The sequence below is a fragment of the Camarhynchus parvulus genome, chromosome Z (genome assembly GCF_901933205.1).
Source record: "Camarhynchus parvulus chromosome Z, STF_HiC, whole genome shotgun sequence".
NCBI classification, from domain to species: domain Eukaryota; kingdom Metazoa; phylum Chordata; class Aves; order Passeriformes; family Thraupidae; genus Camarhynchus; species Camarhynchus parvulus.
In genome coordinates, this window is record NC_044601.1 from 56,996,189 (window position 1) to 57,007,500 (window position 11,312).

At 43.2% G+C, this 11,312-nt stretch overlaps 1 protein-coding gene across 1 annotated transcript; it reads right to left on the reverse strand.

Moving 5' to 3' along the window:
• Positions 1-316: 316 nt before the first annotated feature.
• PTGER4 (prostaglandin E receptor 4) lies at positions 317-10,655 on the reverse strand. The gene is made up of 2 exons (XM_030968691.1): positions 9,713-10,655; positions 317-2,449 (listed from the first exon to the last, which is right to left on the reverse strand). Exons 1-2 carry the CDS (start codon positions 10,541-10,543, stop codon positions 1,856-1,858), a joined length of 1,425 nt encoding a protein of 474 aa, XP_030824551.1. The 5' UTR covers positions 10,544-10,655; the 3' UTR covers positions 317-1,855.
• Between the last annotated feature and the right edge of the window lie 657 nt (positions 10,656-11,312).

An 11,312-nucleotide genomic window follows, 5' to 3' on the forward strand; every position in this document is an offset into this window, starting at 1 on the left:
TGCTGCTGCTGCAAATATTTGTGTAGAGATTTATCTTCAGTTTCTATAGGTATGAATGCAAACAAGCTCAACACCTCCCCTGTCAAAGGGAAATGTCTTTGTTCAAAAAAAGCATTTTTGTGGCTCTATGTCAGTGTTCTTGGGGATAGTTTTGAAGACAGCTGCTTCTTGCTGATGGTGATCGTGCTGCTGTGTTTTGGAAACTTGCAGGACAAAGTATGTTTTGGCAGTAGCTGAGTGCAAAGCATTCCAAGATGGGAGGCTTGTTAAGGCAAGGAGTTGGCACTGAATGGCAGACTCATGTAGACGTCTGAGATCAAGCAGAACATTTCCATTTAATTGTGATCCCCAAAGTTGCTTTGGTCGGTACAACGGCTTAAACACATCAACATAAGGCTCAAGATTTTCATTACAATGTAGCATTCACATCTAAAACACTTTAAGCAACACAACATGCTTTGTATTTGACAAAACATCCCCCAGATATCTGTACAGAATTATTTTGATACACAGTATTTCTGGAACAAGATCTAACCCTTACAACATAAAACACAAAACTCCTTTTTGTCAGTGGTTAACAGCTGGTTTTGGTGATGTGTTTGTCATCAAAACTCTAGCAACAAATGCTTTTCAAGGTGTTTAAGACTGCGATATAGGTCTATATAATCTATATTTTAAATGAAGATTCTGCTTCCATGGTTTCATACACTTATTTGATGGAGTATCAGATTACACAGTCATAAAATTCTATTTACTATTTAAAGTAAAATGATAAATGTTATGAAAAAATACCTTTATTACATCAGTGATGCTTTAACTAAAGTGAATATTAAGACTATTAACCAGGAGTTCAAAGTTTCAGGCCCTGATATTGAAAACACTTCTATGTGTCCTTAACTTTACATGTAAGGAGTCTCCCTGGCAGCAGAGGGACCACTCTGATGGGCAATGTTAAGTGTGTGCCTAAGGTATGCAGACTGTGGGCCAAAGTACTCAGAGAGGCACGCGTGTGTTACACAGAAAAACATTCTCAGAACATAAATAAAATCGGATTTTTTTTTAGTATATACATACACTGAAAACTAATATTCTTAACTGGAAGGATGTGTTTTCTTTTTCTCTCTTAGAAAGGCATATATTCCCATTTCACTCAGAAAGTGCTTATGTATTCTCAGCTCAAGAATTATCTCATCAGCTGTGAATCTAGCATGAACAACAAATCTAAGCTAAGAATGCCTTATCAGCAGGAAATACTGAGGGAAGAGAAGGCTGGCAATCATTTCTATATACCTTGTATTCATAACAAACCTTCTCATAGAGAAGAATACACTTTTAAATATTTTCAATCCTGAAATATATACAATGATAAAAATTCACATTTTCATGCTTTAGTGAGACACTTTAAAATCCTACTGCAGGCAGCTCTCAAAGTAGCTGTGTCCAGTTACTAGCAGCTGCCTCATATTCAGCTCTAGTACCAGAAGCTCAAACTCTTGATAGCTGAGCAGCCATGGGAAAGGAGCAAGAACAATTCTACCAGACTTGGAAAGGGAAAGAAAAAAAGAAAAAAAGCAAGTGATGGCTCCCCTGTGTCCTACAAGACAAGGCAGTTCATGTTTCCAGTCCCATCAGACCTGCTTTGTACCATTTCCGATGCAGGGCCCAAGTGCAATGTCTGTTCCACACAGTCCTCAGTAGTCTAAAGGAAATGTACCCATCACACAGCAAGACAAAAATAGCCCTTTGAAGCACAGCTGAACCCCTCTTCCCACGAATAGGCAGAACACCTATCTATTGCACCAGTTTTTCCAATGTACCAGGAAGTATCCCCAGGGTTGATGCCTTTCACGGCTATCTATATGCACTTTTCTGACAAATTCAATGTCTCTGTGGGGAAGGTGACCTGGAGAGGGCCACTCTTGGGTGCAGAGCTGGCCCCGCCACCAGAGCTGGCTTCGCTCACCAGGAAGACGCTCTCGGAGTCGTGTCCCTGTGAGGAGTCCGAGGTGTCGGAGCTGCGCAGCGTCCTTACGGACGTGGTGTCGGACTGCACCGAGCTGGCGCTGGGGCCTGGGAGCAGCGCACGGCTGCCGACGCTGCTCTCGCTCAGCTCCGGGGGGTACAGCAGCGTCTGCGAGGTGCTGCTGATCTCCCTCAGCTCACGCGAGATGAAGGAGGGCGACTGGCTGGACACGGCGGACGAGGTCCTGCGCCCGTCCACGCAGTTCAAGTTGCCCCCCGAGTGCTGCCTCCGAGCCCCTCCAATGCGGCAGAAGAGGCATTTGATCTTCTCGATGGCTTTGCTGAGCACAGTCTTGCGGAGGAGGATGTAGATCCACGGGTCCAAAATGGGGTTCACCGAGGCAATGCGGATAGCTTGCAGGTCAGGGTTTTGCCTGACATCTTCCACCGATGCTGGCCGATACAGCTGGTTTACGAAGACACGGACCTACCCAAGGAGAAGGGGGGAAAGGAGACAAAATTACATAATTGCATCAGGATAGCAAAGCTTACACTTCAAAGCAGAGATCTAGATTTGCAGATGTAACCTATGACAGAAAAGCAGGCTGGCAAAGTTAGGCATCTCAGACTGGCAGTCATGAATTCAACTATGGAAATAGCAAAATAAAACCAGAGGAAAATTGTAACACCATTGTTACATGTAGAAAAAGACTGCCTTTTTTTCTCTCCTTCACCTCATATTTAATCCCTGAACCTCCAAATTTTGGCTGGTGTCTTTAAAATTTCCCAGGAACAAAGACATAGACCTGTACCCTGCTTCCTTGGTATACCTCAAGTCTCATGCAACCTGCAAAGAGGTAAGTGACTGGGAGACCTGACCAGTTCCTTCAGCAATAATAACTTAGACATGAACTGAAACACACATGATAATCCAAGTACACCAGACTCTGTAGGCAAGTCCTGAGTTGTCGATTCCCAAGTTTAGAAATGTATTTTCCTGGCACCTGTCCTTACTGGAACTGTTTATATAACCACAAGTGTTTGCTTGCTGCAGCATGGTTTAGAAAAACAGAAACATAAAAAAAAGGAGGGAAAAACTCCCCAAAAGACAGGTCGCCCAGCTATGAGATTTTTAACTGGCCAAGATAATGAGATTATTTCAGCACTCTTCAGGACTACAGTACTCTTTTCTCCTATAGAGCCAGCATTTTGGTTTTACTTACAAAAATACTGATGAAATGGTCAAGATTTTAAGATGTTGATGTGTGAAGTGACTATTTAATTAGTGATTCTAGTTTATCATGCACAAATTTTAAAACTGAAGGGCCCTGTCTTCTACATAGAAATGTATTCTTCAGCTTACTCTGCTAGTTTCTTCTTCAACTGGTCTCTCTCCTTGTTTAGAAGCCACTTTTGTAAATGCTGCTGGTAAGGTACAGTCCACAATGGCATCACAGGAATTTGTTGTGTTGATTAGCCTCAAATAGCTCTTCTCCATTTTAGCAAGACCTAAGCAGTGTCCAGTTAGAGAAAGGCTTAGGAAAGCCACTGAAAAGTTGATAACGGAAGGTTCTATTTTCTTCAGGCTCCTTCAGGTAAGTTAAAATAGATCCCTTAATTATATTTTTATCTGACACAGTAAAAATCTAGTAGCGAAATTGCAAGGTTTTTAGAATCTCATTCTTGGCTTCTGAAATGAATCAAGGCCTGCCTGGCTATGAGGTTACAGTCACAGAGGCAAGCAAGAATTTAAATAAATGACCCAAATTAGGATAGCTCTCACAAGTAATTTTTTTACAAGTCCTCCATGTGAAGCCATCCAAGTCCAGTGGAAAATGTCTCAATTCTTGAGAAATTTTCTTGCAGGAGGGCAATGTGGTGGCATTCAGCCTTGTCAGTACTCAGAGATGGGATATTCTCCAAAGCTATCAATGGTATGTTTAGAATAATGCAGACTCCCTCTGTGGAAGCCCGGTGCCTACAGTCTCTCTCAAACAGACTGTCACACTGATGATTGAGTGTATTTTCTTTCTCAGTACTTTTCCCTAGGTTTATGGGTAACCTAGTGAACTCAAGATATGGGAAAATCTTGAATTTATAAAGCAATATGGTGATGCCTGTTTTATCCACAATTACATTTCTAATGATTTATAACACTGCAGATGTCTTTCTGACTACTAATTTATTGTCTTATTGACCTGTTAGGCCAAACATGCCCTTCAGGTGCTTCAAAGGGTATTCCTATGCATGATGAACTTCTTTTATTGCTTTTGAAAAAAAAATTGTTAAGAAACTTTCCTCCTTTTTTAAATACTTGGCTTTATTTTAAATGATTCCAGACATAACTTTATTTTTCATTATTAATTTTATTTATAACTAATTTCATTAACATTTTTTTAATAAGGTATTAGTTTTATTATGTTACTTATGACTTTGACTGTTTGTTCTGTAAGCAGCTTTCCCTATTTCTGCTGTGAATGAAGGATTATTAAATAAATTATTGATAAATAACTTGTTTCTCCCAGGCAACACCGCTAGATGGCGTGGCTGCCCCGCGGCGGGTGTGGATCTTTGTATAACATTTGTGAATATGTATAAATGTGAATGTATGTATGAAGTGCATGTGTACATATGTTTAATATGCATGTGTTTATGTGTATAAAGTGTAGACGTGCATAATGTGTATGTGCAATATGTATGTGTGTATGTGTATAAAGTGTAGATATGTATAATGTATGTGTCCATAGGTACAATACGTGTGTATACGTATAATGTGCAGAGATGTATAATGTATATGTGCGTATATGCCTAATGCATATAACAAATCCACCCAGACCACACAAAAAACAGAAGGCACACTTTGAAGACAGCTGAAGAAATACACAGTTCAATTCAACTTGAGGACCTAGCTTACATTTTTTTTTTAAACTCAGAGCTATAGTTACACGTCAGTGATTTAATAGTCGGATTGTTCTTTTGATAAGCAGCACGTGAAATTAAGGTGCCTATTCCACCTCTTTCTGCTACCTGGCAGACTTTATGGAAAGACAAAAACGTCTCCTAACGTTCACTCTATGGCTGAAAAGGATGGCTGAAAAGGATTATTGCTAATGGTACAGGACAGCTCGTTTTATGCTATCTCTGCTTGCTGTATTTCCTTTTGACAGCCACGCAGCATCTGGAGGTTAACAATTCACAGAGTGGACCTAGTCAGTGAAAACTCTAATTGTACAAAACTGCTTCTACTTCCCAGAAGAGTTCCATAGAAAATGAATTCCCCGGAATGTCATATGCATTTATCAGTTAAGACCTATTGTCGTCTTACATTAATCACAATAGAGTAAAAATTTATCTGTGTAGGAACGTCTTATCCTTCTTCACTTACTGGTGAAACAGCATTTAGTAAAGGAGCACTTAAAATTACAGCGAGAGATGTACCCTCTTTTGGCTACAAGTCCTCTGCTGCAGGAGGCAACACAATAAAAGATATTGCCTGTCATCTTCTAAGCAAGTGCCAAGAAAGTGGAATGTGCTGCTAAATAAATTATCTAATCTGATGCTTGGATTTGTGCAATTTGAAATCCTAATTAAAAAAGGAAGCAAACTAGAACAATTCAGATCTCTAAAAAATAGGGTTTGTATATTAGGTTTGCAGCTGTAGAATTCAGACAACATAACTTAAGAGTAATAGCAGTTTATCTGCAATTAAGAACTACACAGCTTGAAGGTATGTCAGGTTTATGCTCCAGACAGGCACTTGTAGGATCAGAGTCCTTGTGCTGTTTGCGCTTTTCCTTTTTACTAACTACAGGTGCAAGTCATGTTTTCTAATCCTATGAAGCATTATAAAGTGACTTTTATAGTTGCAGTCACACTTGTAATTGTTTCCACAGCTTCCACCTGCCCTCAAAATCTCCCCACATGCTGATATGATAAATTAAAAAAACATATGGTAGTAAGCAGGAACAAGTTTTGCAGCTCCACAAGCCAATAACCTTTGCCCTTCAAGGTCTTACTGTCTGCTTGGTGACTACTCTGCTGCCAAAAAATCATGCCTGGCACCTTGCAGTTGGTCACAGACAGTCCCTGATACTCAAAAGTTGAAAGCAGCCAAGCCAAGCCAGTGAGATCAATTAAACATCAAGTTAGAAAATCCTAATCATTTAATGCAATCAACAAGATGTACACCCTGAAACATTATGTTTTATTTTTCATATCACCATAATTCAACAACAATGTTCAGTGGTCAGAATGAGAAGAAGATCACACACTTGAAAATTTTAAGAGTATTTGACGGACTGCTGGAGTGAATTCCAGACTTTGAGTAGCGTGTGCCTATTTACTCTTGAAACAGCCTGGTGTTTTCAGAAAGGCCAGATAAAACTTTCTGCTCTCTTCTTGACAAAAACTCTCATAATATAACTTATTCCCTACATTTTACACTATGCAATTCTATCTTCTAAAAAGCTCAAAATATTTTAAGAGATTACATAAGCAGTGTGGAGTCAAGACACGAGTCAGCACATAAGTTATGTGCTTTTCTTACTTAATTTTTAAACTATTGTCAGATTCATGTCTTTCACATCCCTTCTGCACACTGAGAACACACCAGTTTATATAAAGTTTCCTTCACAAATCTATTTTTCATTAATCTTTTTTTCCTTGATATATTTGATCAGCCTTCTCTCAAGTTCATTCAGAATTTTGCATAACCCCCTATAATTTTGTTACAACACTTGTTACTTTAAACTTTTGCAGATTTTATGAATAATCACTAAAACTCTAAACTACTCTATGTGTAAATCATATGCTGAAGCATCTCATTATTAAAACCTGCTGTTATCTCTGACTCAGTTATTTCAGGGCTGTTTAATACTTCAGATCTTGAAATTTTTTCTATCAAACCATAATAAGGGACTTCTGTTGGATTGACCCCATCCCCTATCTTACTATCTTAGAAAGTGTTTGTTCTAAAATGTTAAAGGTTCATGTGTCTCTTTCAGAAGCTGCTTCTCTTTGACTTGATGGTTTATTGAGCTGAAATCATCAGTGCAAAGTCAGCTCATCAAAAGAAAAACTTAAGTCACAAAGCACCCTCTGAGCCTGCTTTGTGTATCTGAATCATGCTGGCATCACTTTTATGGTTCTTGATGACTGCCAGGCTGACCTGAGGACTCCTTAAAACTCCTCCAAGTCATGAAAATGTAAGTCTATTAGTATATATTAGTCTAATAGTCTATATTAGTAAACCACCTACCTCGTCCAGTGGCTCTTTCTAGGGATTTATACTATAAAGGTGTCACTTCTCTGAGTTTCCCCATTCTTAACTTCAGTGTCTGTGCATCCAGAGGGCTTAACACAGCAGCATACCTGGCAGTTCGTCATGGCACAAAGCAGCACAAGTGGCTGTGGCTTATTCCCACATAGGGAGGCAAAAGTCTTAAAAAAGCTACTTAACAATGAGGAAATTTAACCACACTGGACACTGTGATGATGTGTATATATGTGGTTATTCGGGTTTGTTTTTTTAGAAAAAGCTTCCTCCTATTTTTAGTCATCCATCTAAATGAAATGAGAGTTTCTTACATCATTTTAGATACAGCAAATACATACTCATTTACTAGGTAAAAGCTAACTTACGTGAACATTCCCAAGGTAACACTCCGCCTTTGTATGAAGTGAAATCAAGGTCTGGGAGAGCTATACAACTTTATCACCTGCACCTTCACATACTTCTGCTATATGCAAGTTTTTCACTAGCTACTGTTTAAATAATAAACCTTTTGCCCTACCCAGGTTCATTAATTTTAACTCTCAACAATCCAGTTCACTTTCTGGTAAACCCTCCCTCTTGATTCCTGCCCCACCTCCTCTTTTTTTCTGAAGTATTATTTAAAAGACTGCCTAGGTGCAAATGGATATAAACTATTTCATTTTGCATTTCACATTCAGACTTCTCAGAACTCCTCTAGCTGCTTTGCTACAGGATAAGGCTTGGCTTGTTTTCTGAAACTGCTTAAGTCCACCACATCATGAAAATGTATTTAATTCAGAGAACTCATTCTCTGCATTTACCAAGCACCTCTTTTGAAAATGCAATATTGTTCTCTTGTGAAGTAGCTGTTTTGATGCTAGATTAATTAAATTAAGTACTGTTTCTCCCCCCCAGTACTGTCGGTGTTTCGGCCACCTGATACATCCTGGTGCAGGAAGTCAGCTTAGCCCTGCCGTTTCTGGAGCTGGACTGCAGGGCAGGCTGGCACAGCTCCTCCATCTAAGGCATGTGCTCCTCCCGGGGACACCCTGTGTGCAGCTCAGGCAGCACCTCTCAACCTCCTTTGGATGTCAGGCAATGAACACACACGGCACCACGCTCGGTCACGCCTTGCCACCACACCAAGTGACAACGCCGAAGGAGAGGAGATGGCCTTTGGTAACTGCCGGGACCCTGGTGCTGCAGCACAGCACACTTCACTAGCTCCTGTTTGTCAGTAAAGTGGCAGCTCTGACCGACCCTTGTCATCATAGCTCCTCTGAGCAGGGGGACAGACTCACTGACACCTGAGTCCTGTTCACATGCACTTCTCCAAATCTCCTTACAGCGATATACACTGTTTTGCATCTCCAGCTGGCCAAATTCTATTTGACATACATGGCACCCCTCTCTATGACAGAGGAATGACCCTACTGACAAGAAACCTCCTTAAAGAAGTCCTTCTAAAAACACCTTCTGTCTGACAGCCACTGCTTTAGTCCCTACACTGTTTTGTAAGACGGCAAATAAGGCAAGCCAACTATTTGTTTAATGTCTCTGAGCCAGAATAGGACAGGATTTTTTAGAAGCTTTATTATGGCTATTGGCAAGTAAGAACTCTGCCTTTAGCTGATGGGTTTGGGTTTTTTTGTCTTTCCTGAAAATAAGGTGGAGGAATAGAAAAATTGGATCCTGTGTGTTTAATTTAATAACACTAATTGTATCAGCCTTTTCAGAAAATGAGCAAACATTTAGTTGTAATGTTGTCTGACATTTCAGCGTGATCTCAAGGCTTATGGGGGCCAGATTCCTCCAACACTGGTTTCACTGAGCAATACACCGACAGGTGGTTCCACTGAGTTCACTCCTCCCACTGTGCGGGGAACTCCTGAAAGGATGCCTATGCGGGATCTACCCCAGAGATGGTGCACGAATCCCTGAGGAGTGGAAGCTCCGCTTAGGTTTTGGTTGTGAAAAACTCTGTATGTTGCTATTGCCAAGTGAACACAACTCTGTCCTCCTTTTGCACATCAGGGACTCTTGCACCCTACAGCAACAGCATGCACATTTTAAAAACACACTAAACAGCCAGAAATGCAGGCCAGCCCCAAGCCTCACTTATCACAAATTAATTTTGCAGGTGAACTTTAAAGTGCCATTAGCACTCACGATTTTAGTAGATGTATTTCAGTTAAACAGTGAAACAATTATTGAGACTTTTGGCACTCTATTTTAATCAAGTAAAAGGTAAAGGACTCCAGGACTTGGGATAAGCAAGTTTCTTTTTGTGTAAATGTAAATCTACTCAACTTTCTCTTACCATGCATGTATCCTAGCAGCCATTGAGTTATTGTAACAATTTGTGACACCAACTATAGGTGCCACAAATAAGCACCTATTCCAACAGGAGTCTGTTTGACAAACACAGACTAGGAGAAGAAAATATTCTGCAGTAAGGGTGATGGAACAGAAGAAGGGTTGCATGATGTTACTCACCACCAGAGGAATGGAGCAGATGACCACGACCAGGGAAGTGGCAATGAGCAGAATAACCATCTGGATTTCTGCTCCAGCCATCCGACGGAAGCTCCGGCGTCTGCGAAAGTCAGATAAACGGCTGGAGGTGGTGTCTGTCCCCAAGGACGTGCGTCGCATGAACTGGCGGTGCATGCGAATGAGGGCCACGCACACCAGGATGTTGCAGATCACAGTCACCAGGATTAGGAAGGAGCTGAAGCCCGCGTACATGTAGGAATATGCTGCATGGGTGGACACGTTTGTTCGCCAGTCTATGAAACACCAAGTGCAAGGGTACTGCAAAGTAGATTTGCCGAGCCCCATGCTGGGGAGGGCGCAGAACAGCACGTTGGAAGCGTAGATGGCAAAGAGTGTGAGCCCTGCCAGCTTCTTGTCTACATAATGGTTGTAGAAATAGGCATGGTTGATGGCCAGGTACCTCTCTATAGACATGGCACAGATAATGCTGAGGCCAGAAAGACCAAAGAAGAGGAGGATGAAGGAGCTGTACTCACACAGTGCAGCTCCACCTGGCCATCGGTTCTGCAGGTAAGTGGCAATTGTGACCGGACTCACCAGGCAGGTCCCCAAGAGATCTGTGACTGCCAGTCCACAGACCAGTCTGTAGAAAGTGGTCTCCTTCTGCTCCTTCCTGGACTTGCAGAGCACCACGATGGCTATGAGGTTGCCCACCACGCCGAAGATGAACATGACAGTGGGGATAGTGGGGGGCTTCCCGCCTTCGGCCCCGCTGGCGGTCCCGTTGGCGGAGCCGTTCTCAGGTGGCATGGTGGTGGGGTCGAATGACATGATACCCACGCTGCAGCTGGCGAGCTGAGAGACGGCAAGATCGGGTCCGAAAAGGAAAAGCCGAGAAAGGGAGGGGAGAGGGTTGTATAGTGCGAAAGTAAAAATTCAAATGCGCGAGAAGTTATTAAAAAAAAAAAAAAAAAAAAAAAAAAAAAAAAAAAAAGAAAAAAAAGAAAAAAAGTGATGTGTTTCAGCTAAAGAAAGAAAGAAAAAAAAAGTCCTAAAATGAGGCCGAACCGGGGTACCGTCCGTCAACTACCGACCGCAGCCGAGGGAGCCGGGGCTGCCTCTTCCTGCCGCAGCGCTCCGCGCCCAGCCCGGAGGGGGATCGGGGCGGCCCGAGCCGAGCCGAGCGGAGCCGCCTCACCGCCTCTCGCTCGCACAGACGCCGGGGAGGGCTCAGCGCGGCGCTGGGGCGGCGGCTCCAGGTGCCCTCGGGGTGGCGTGACAAGGTGCCGGAGCGCGGTGGCCGCGGCTCATCCCCCGCCGCCGGCCGGCGGTGCGCTGTGCTGTGCTGTGCTGCGCTGTGCTGCGCGGAGCGGAGCGCTGCGGGCCGTGCGGGGCTCGGGCACCGTCTCAGCCCCCGCGGCGCTCCCGCCGAGTTTCGCCGCGGAGGGCGGGGGCGGCCCGGGCCGCTCCGCCGCCGCTCCCCGCCCTCTCGCTCCATTGGCCGCGCCGGGCAGGGCAGGTTGCGCGGGGCGGGCGCGGGCGGGGGCCGGGCCGGGCCGGGGTGGCGGGGGCACCTGTGCGAGCGGGCGGCCCGTGTGCC

Excerpts from the sequence above, each read along its gene's own strand:
- PTGER4 (XM_030968691.1), bottom strand. The coding sequence starts at position 10,543 with ATGTCATTCGACCCCACCACCATGCCACCTGAGAACGGCTCCGCCAAC. Across the intron at positions 2,450-9,712 it reads TCTGCTCCATTCCTCTGGTG|GTCCGTGTCTTCGTAAACCA; the intron begins GTGAGTAACATC and ends CTCCTTGGGTAG.